This window comes from Rhincodon typus, chromosome 30 (genome assembly GCF_021869965.1).
Source record: "Rhincodon typus isolate 14 chromosome 30, sRhiTyp1.1, whole genome shotgun sequence".
Classification (NCBI taxonomy): domain Eukaryota; kingdom Metazoa; phylum Chordata; class Chondrichthyes; order Orectolobiformes; family Rhincodontidae; genus Rhincodon; species Rhincodon typus.
The window spans coordinates 8,484,099-8,491,896 of NC_063361.1; the positions used below are offsets into that span (position 1 = coordinate 8,484,099).

At 42.3% G+C, this 7,798-nt stretch overlaps 1 protein-coding gene across 3 annotated transcripts in view; it reads left to right on the forward strand.

The window, feature by feature from the left end:
• The window catches only part of LOC109910570 (myosin light chain kinase, smooth muscle-like), a 76,967-nt gene that overhangs the window by 36,620 nt on the left and 32,549 nt on the right, over nt 1-7,798 (forward strand). For 2 of the 3 annotated variants that reach the window (XM_020509781.2, XM_048614711.1), the window contains exons 4-7: nt 71-274; nt 3,317-3,355; nt 4,883-5,010; nt 7,213-7,366. In XM_020509781.2, coding sequence (XP_020365370.2) covers nt 71-274; nt 3,317-3,355; nt 4,883-5,010; nt 7,213-7,366 — 525 coding nt within the window. The remainder of the gene's footprint in view (nt 1-70; nt 275-3,316; nt 3,356-4,882; nt 5,011-7,212; nt 7,367-7,798) is intronic. The other variant, XM_020509784.2, reaches the window with a different exon arrangement.

The following is a 7,798-nucleotide window of genomic DNA, read 5'->3' on the forward strand; positions in this document are numbered from 1 at the left end:
AATTTTGCTGAAGGTTATCAATTAGAACAACACAAGATAGGTACTAAGGGCATGTCCTCTGTTTTAATAGACTTTGAAACTCTTCAGCAACGCCATCATTTGCCCAAGCAAATGAGCAACACTAACTGTGAAGGTAGGATTGGTGACAGTCAGACTATATTTGAAGAAAACCATCATGGTGCTGGAGCCAAGGCTGAAATGGCCCAATTTTCAACCCTCAACTTCAGTAGTCAAGATGACCAACAGAGTACAAAGAACAGAAGTCTTCCTAAAGGTAATGTTAAGGATTTGTATTAAAATATATCCACTTTATACTGTGTATTTCATAATAACAGTGCAAGGAGATGTCTATTCTGTTTTGTGCACCTACAGCTGGTCAAATGCACCTTCCTCCAGCTTCTCCCTCTTGCTGTTGATTTTCATTCACCAGTTTTATGCTCAATTCCTTCTGACCACGCTGCCCTACTTTTGGGTTACAGCTCTAAAAATGCCAATATTCTTCAAAGGTCACATTTTGAGTTACCAATCTTCAGTGAGGCAGAGTGATTTGATAAGCCATAGAGGGCAACCTTATCAATATACATTGCCAATTATTGTCTCCGAGTCATACAGCACAGAGCGAAAAACAGCTGGTCATAATCATACAGTCTGGAAACGGACCTTTTTTTAGGTTGAACCAGTCCATGCTGATCATAATCCCAAACTAAACTGGTCACACCTGGGTTTGACCCAAATCCCTACAGTGTGGAAACAGGCCCTTCAGTCCAGCAAGTCCCTCAAAGCATCCCACCCAGACCCCACCCCCCTTTTTCCCCCACCCCCAACCCACCTAATCTACACATTCCCGAACACTATGGGCAATTTAGCATGGCCAATCCACCTAATCTGCACATCTTTGGACTGCAGGACGAAACCAGAGCACCTGGCGGAAACCCACACAGACACTGGGAGAATGTGCAAACTCCACACACAGTCCCCCAATGGTGGAATTGAACCCGGGTTCTTGGTGCCATGTGGCAGCAGTGCTAACCACTGAGCCACCGTGCTGCCCTCTCCGTCTAAACCTTTTCTATTCATGAACTCCTCCAAATGTCTTGAATGTTGTAACTGTACCTGCATCCACCGCTTCCTCTGGAAGTTCATTCTACACATGAACCACTCTGTCTTCAGTTTTTTTAAAAAAAAAGTTGCCGCCATGTCCTTTTCTAAATTTTTTTTTTTTTTTTTTTTTTTTTTTTTTCACCCCTTTCACCTTTAAAAATATGCCTCCTAGCCTTGAGATTCTCCACCCTAGGGAAAAGACACCTGCCATTCACCTTTATCTATATCCCTCCTGCAAGGGCACATGTGTTGGTGGCCACTCAAAAATTACCAACGCACATTGATTGATTGGAATGCATGTCATTGCCTTTGCATTGCATATTTAAATATTGCACGACTGTAATGTACTAAGTAAATTCCATTGATAAGCTGTGGGCTTCCTTATCAAGTGGACGCACAAAGTATATAGAAAATTTACAGCATTGAAAGGGTCTATTGTGTCTGTGCCAACGAAAACAAAAGCTACCCAGCTCGGTCACACTTTCTACTTGATCCATAGTAATGTAAACTGCAGCTCTTTGAATACATAACCGAGCATTTCCAATATGTTTCTTCCTTAACACACATTCAGGTGGTGAGTTCTATATCCTAGCATCGTCCAGGTGGCAAAAAAAGATCTCCTAGGTTACTGTTGAATCCTTATCATAATTCTGATAATTGATTATCTTTATTTTACAGAAAAATCTATTGTCGAATATTAAAATAGTTTACAAGCTGATATGCTGTGTATTTTGTTTACATGGCATTTAATCAGGACCAAATTGGCTTCCTGTGCTATCTTTCCATCATTGCTTTGGTGTTTACATCCTTATATAAAAATGAGATAGTAACAGTGGGATTTTTAAAAGGAGAATTACGAATGGCTGTTTTTAAGATTTTTATTTTTGTAGCATTGTTAGTATATATTTCATTTTGTTCTGTACAGACTGGATGAAATGCCATGAAATGGGTTGCCATGCAGGCTGGTGTATAGGTTGTATGGGACTGTGCATTTGCTTTGGGCAAAGGGGCACAATTGGGCAGCACGGTGGCTCAGTGGTTAGCACTGCTGCCTCAGTGCCAGGGGCCCAGGTTCGATTTTCCCCCTGGGGCAACTGTCTGTGTGGGTTTGCTCCGGTTTCCTCCCACAGTCTAAAGATGTGCAGGCTAGGTGGGTTATAGGAGAATGGGTCTGGATGGGATGCTCTGAGGGTCAGTGTGGACTTGTTGGGCCAAAGGGCCTGTTTCCACACTGTAGGGATTCTACGGATGAAAGACTTTCTTCCAAAGTGTTGATTTGGGATCAAACCCTGCCCTGTCCCCATTTTGATGTCACATTTGGGATGGGAATCACTGCTCCAGCAGCTGAAGTATTCAAGACTCCTTTTTAGATTCTTTCCATTTATCATCAAGATTCTTTCATCATCAAGACTCCCCTTTCAGCAGGTCATGGCTGGTTTATCTCGTGCTACTTGTGTAAGTATTGGCACAAGTCTTACAGATATTGGTCTGGCATGTCAACACAATGCAGAAGAGATTGGTGCTCAATATTATCATTTGATAGAGGATGTTTTGTACCAGTTAGTGGGCAAAGCTGGAAGAGCCCCAGGGCAGATGGACTCTACGTTGAGCATGCTCAGTTATTTTCGAGAAGGCATCAACCAATTGAAGACCATCCTGAACCATCTTTGCAAATCTGGAATCTGATAGGGAGGCTGCATGTTGCTCAGGTCAGGCTATAGCTCCGTTAAAGTTTGAGCCTGGCTTCCCAGACAATGGAGAAAGATGCAAGCCCTAAATATAGAAGAAGCGAGGCTCGCAAAGTTAGTTTTAAAGGACTAAATTTGAAGAAAGCAATGAACAATTGGAACTCTTTTACCATCTTTTTAGATGAGGCAAGGGAGTGAACCTCCGAGTTAGGTAAGATATTAAGTTTTTAGTTTTTTAAAAAAAAACTCGAGTTACATGAGAGGTGATTAGACGTGATTGGGGAAAGCTGTGAAATGTATGGTTAACCATTCAGAACACTTTTATCCAAAAACTGCTTAAACTCAGAGGGTTAACTGTTTGTCTGCAAGAGTATATCTGATTTTTTGTATTTAAATCATTTTATTTTCACTAAATGTATGAGTCAATACACTCACTTACTCCTTCAATCTCGTATTGCAAAGTCTTCAATGGTATGTTCCTCTCGTTCATATCCCCTTCAATCTTTTAAATTTTATTCATGTTTCAGATTCATCCCCTTCGAGGAAGAAGCTGTCTTCTAAACCAGGTGATTTTTTTCCCATCTTTGTGCTGGGGGGTTGTGACTGCATGTTTATAGATGGGCCCACTGTGCTGGCTACAGTTTTTCAGAGGTGCATAGTGAGCTTTTGAGGTTTGCTCAAGGGGTTTTAACAGAATGAATGAGCTCCACACTTCACACTTCATGAAACTCTTCATCTGTGGAGAGAAAGCAGTCAGCATATACAAGTCCAGTGACCGACCTTCAGAATTGAAATGGAAAAATCACAGTACAGAGGAAGAGCTACTGGACCTGAAACATTATTTCTGATTTATCTCCACAGATGCTGCCACTCCTGAGTTTCTTCCAGCAATTTTTTTGTTCTGATTTCCAGCATCTGCAGTTCTTTTTGCTTTTTATTTTGTAAGGATCAGTACTTGGGTCTCCGTTATTTGCAATCCCTGTCAATCACCCAGATGAGGAGGCTACATGCAATGTTTCCAAGTTTGCTAACACTTCTATTTTTTTAAAAAAAAAAAAAAAGTGGGGAAACTAAGCTGTAGAGGCTAAAGGGTCTGTTAAGTGATGGGGCATTACAAGTGGATAGTTTGAAATTATCCACTATTTCAGAGGAAGAATAGAAAGGAAGATTCACTTTTTTTTTTGGAAAATGAGAGGCTAGTAACTATTTGTGTTTGAAGAGATTTGTGGGGTCTTTTTCATAAAGTGCAATAAAAGTTCGGTATTGCAAGTGTGAGAGTGTAACAGGGAACAAATCTTGCTTCAATTGTAATTTAAAAACAGGTAAAGTTGCCACAGTCTTACCAGACCATGGGGCTGCACTGTCATTAGAGATATAATTGGGGGTGGTTTAACCTGAGGATCGCCACATCTCGTAGAATCATAGAATTCCTACAGTGTGGAAACAGGCCCTTTGGCCCAACAAGTCCACACTGACCCCTCCCCCTCCAAATCACCACATCCCTGAACACTACAGGCAATTTAGCATGGCCAATCCACCTAGCCTGCATATCTTGGACTATGGGACGAAACCAGAGCGCCCGGAGAAAACCCATGCAGACACGGGGGAAAATGTGCAAACTCCACACCGGACAGTCATCCAAGGGTGGAATCGAACCTGGGTCCCTGGTGCTGTGAGGCTGCAGTGCTAACCAGTGTGCCACCATACCACCCAGGCAGGGGGAGAAGTTGAGAAGGAGAGTTCTTCATGGTGACTTCAGCTTGTGCGCGAATTGAACCCACACTGCTGGGATCACTCTGCATTGCAAACCAGCTGTCCAGCCAACTGAGCTAAACTGATCTCCTGCGCAATTACAAAGGCTTTCGTGGCATTACACAGATTACAGTTCTGGTATCCTTACCTAGGATGAGGCCAGGTTTGATTTCAAGGAAGTGCAACAAAGGCTCACTAGGAATATTTTGAGATAGGAGGGCCCTCTTTGAGGAGAGATGTAGCCAATTTTATTATGCATCTTGTGAACAAGTGTCTTCTTTATATGATTTTGTAAGTGAAACAGTTTGAGGGAGTTTGATCTTTGTCTGTTTATGTTACAGCAGAGCCGCCTCAGTTAGTGGATCCCCAGACGTACTTGGAGGTAAAGGCAGGACAGCAGGCAGAGCTGTATGTTGGGGTTGTAGGAACTCCACCCATTGCTGCTATATGGCTGAAACGGAAAGATCAGGTACTTAAAAATTGGATCCTTGAGCTACTGGTTTACATTGGCATATAGTCTAGCAGTTGCTGTAGAACTTGGAGGAAGACCAGTGCATTCAACTGCTCAAATCTTCTTTTTCCTTGAATCGTATAATTGTGGAATCTGTGCCAGCAGCCTCTTATTCCTGCAGTCACACTTGACTTGAGCTAGCTGTCAATTATTGCTTCAATCAATTTAACAATCTTTCACAATCAACTTCATGTTTCTGGTTTGTTTGGTTTGGTCACATATTTACCTCAGTACAGTGAATAGCTTTGTTTTGCAAGCAGATTCTAGCAAACAAGGACACACCGATTTTATATGGTGCTTACACAGTGAGGCACACAGGAGGTGCACAAAGCAAGATCAACATTATTTGAAGTTAGAGTCCATTCATCAGTCTAATAACAGCAGGGAAGAAGCTGTTCTTGAATTTGCTGGTGAGTGTTCAAGCTTCTGTATCTCCTGCCTGATGGAAAATTGAAAAACACCCAAAATATCAAGTTTTTTTCACTTATCTCTCTATCTCTCTCGCTCTCTTTCATGTGCGCACACATCCACACCTGTACGCATGCTCTGTCTCATGCACAAACACACATGGTTTATATTCAAATAAGCCTCAGCGTTACAGGGAAAAGACACAAGATTGGCAGCAAGTTAAAATGCAGAGAGAGCTGGTAGCCTCCTACACTAGAAAAGTGTGAGTCGTGGAATTATTATTCACATTTTCTCTCAACCAGTGCAATCTCTCTCTACTTTTGGTATGATCACGTCAGTGCTTTCTTAGATTACTTTTTTGTCCCTCTTCATGAGCAACTCTTCCTTCAGCAATACACTCCTTTTCACTGCCATTCAAATCATTCTTTCCCTACAAACTAAGAACTGTAGAATTCCTCACCCCTGTTCTTGAATTGTGAAGACTGTGAGCTTGATAAGACTTCATTCCTGCTTCACTTCCTTTTTTTTTGTTCTTTCTGCTTCAGTTGAAGATCTGAATGGGTGTTAATGGCAGGGTGTGAACATTCCAATTGGGAATTCTGACTGGAACCCAATCTCAAGAACTGGAGTAGGCCATTCGGCCCCTCTAACCTCCTGTTATTCAATGAGATTGTGGCTGATCTGTGGCCTAACTCCATATACCGGCCTTTAGTCCCATATCTCTTAATTTTTTTTTGTTAAGCAACAAAGTTAATAACTGATCCAGCATCGACAGCTGTTTGTGGAAGAGAGTTTTAAACATCTACCACCCTTCTGTGTAGAAGTGTTTCATAACTCCTGAATGGTCTGGCCCTAATTCTCAGACTATACCTCTACTTCTAGAGACCCCAACAAGTGAAAATAGTTTCTTTATCTACCCTGTCTTTTCCTGTTAATATCTTGACGTTGTCAATCAGATTACCCCTTAAACTTCTCAATTCTAGAGAAAACGGGCCAATGTTGTATAATCCCTCCTCCATAACTTAACCCCTAAAGTCCAAGTAACATTCTTGTAAACTACATTGAACTCCATCTAAGGCCAACATATCCTTCCTAAGGTGTGGTGCCCAGGTCTGCTCTCAGTACTCCAAGTAGGATCAAAGCAGGTTTTGTATAACTGCAGCATAACTTCTGAACCATTGTACTCCTGGCCTCTAGATATCAAGGCCAGCACTCCATTAACTTTCTTGGTTTATTCTCTGCACCATGGATGGCATTTTTTAAAGGCCTATGCACCTACACAACATTTGAATTAGAATCATAGAATCCCTACAGTGTGAAGTAGGCCATTTGGTCCAAATAGATTCCACACCAACTCTTCAAAGAGCATCACGCCCATGCCCAGCCCCCTACCCTCTCCCTGAAACTCTGCACTTCCCATGGTCAACCCACCTAACTTGTACTTTAGAGGAAACCCATGCCGACTCTGGCAGAATGTGCAAACTCCACACAGACAATTGTCCAAAGCTGGAATCGAACCCAGATCCCTGGTGCTGTGAGGCAGCAGTGCTAACCACCATGCCACCGTGCCATTAGATTATACTTAAGGTTTGTTACCGGACATTTACACAACCCTTTGGCTGTTTTGTTGAATGTGTGTGTGTGTGTGTGTGTGTGCGCGCTGTTGAAATGCTCTTTTAGGTCGTGTTGCTTTTCTCCCTTTTTTTTATCTGGACTATTTCACCATCTGTTCCTCTTGTCCACTTATTTCAGATCCTGAATAGTTCTCGAACTTCTGTAGACACAACAGACACTGAGACCAAATTGGTGATAAAAGATGTGCAAATGGACGATGCTGGTTATTACACACTGGTGGTGAAGGATCGAAATGGGAGTGTGCAACATCGGATCAGCCTGGCTGTTGTAGGTAAGTGGAACATTTCACATTCTACTGAGGAAGATAACTTTTTTTTTCCCCCTTTTCATTCACGGGATGAGGGCATCACTGACCAGGCAGCATTTATTGCCCAGAGGGCAGTTGAGTCAACCATGTTGCTATGGGTGTGGAGTCACATGTAGGCCAGACCAGGAAAGGATGGCAGCTTCCTTCTCTAAAGGGCATTAGTGAACCAGATGGGTTTTTCCCCAACAATCAGCAATGGATTCACAGTCATAGTTAGATTCTTAATTCCAGATATTTTATTGAATTTAAAGTCTACCATCTGCCATGGTGGGATTCGAACCTGGGTCCCCAGAACGTTATCTGGGTCTCTGGATTAACACTCCAGTGATTAATACCACTGGGCCATCACCCTTCACAGTACCTTGAGATAAAGCAAAGCGATGCAGAGTCATAGAG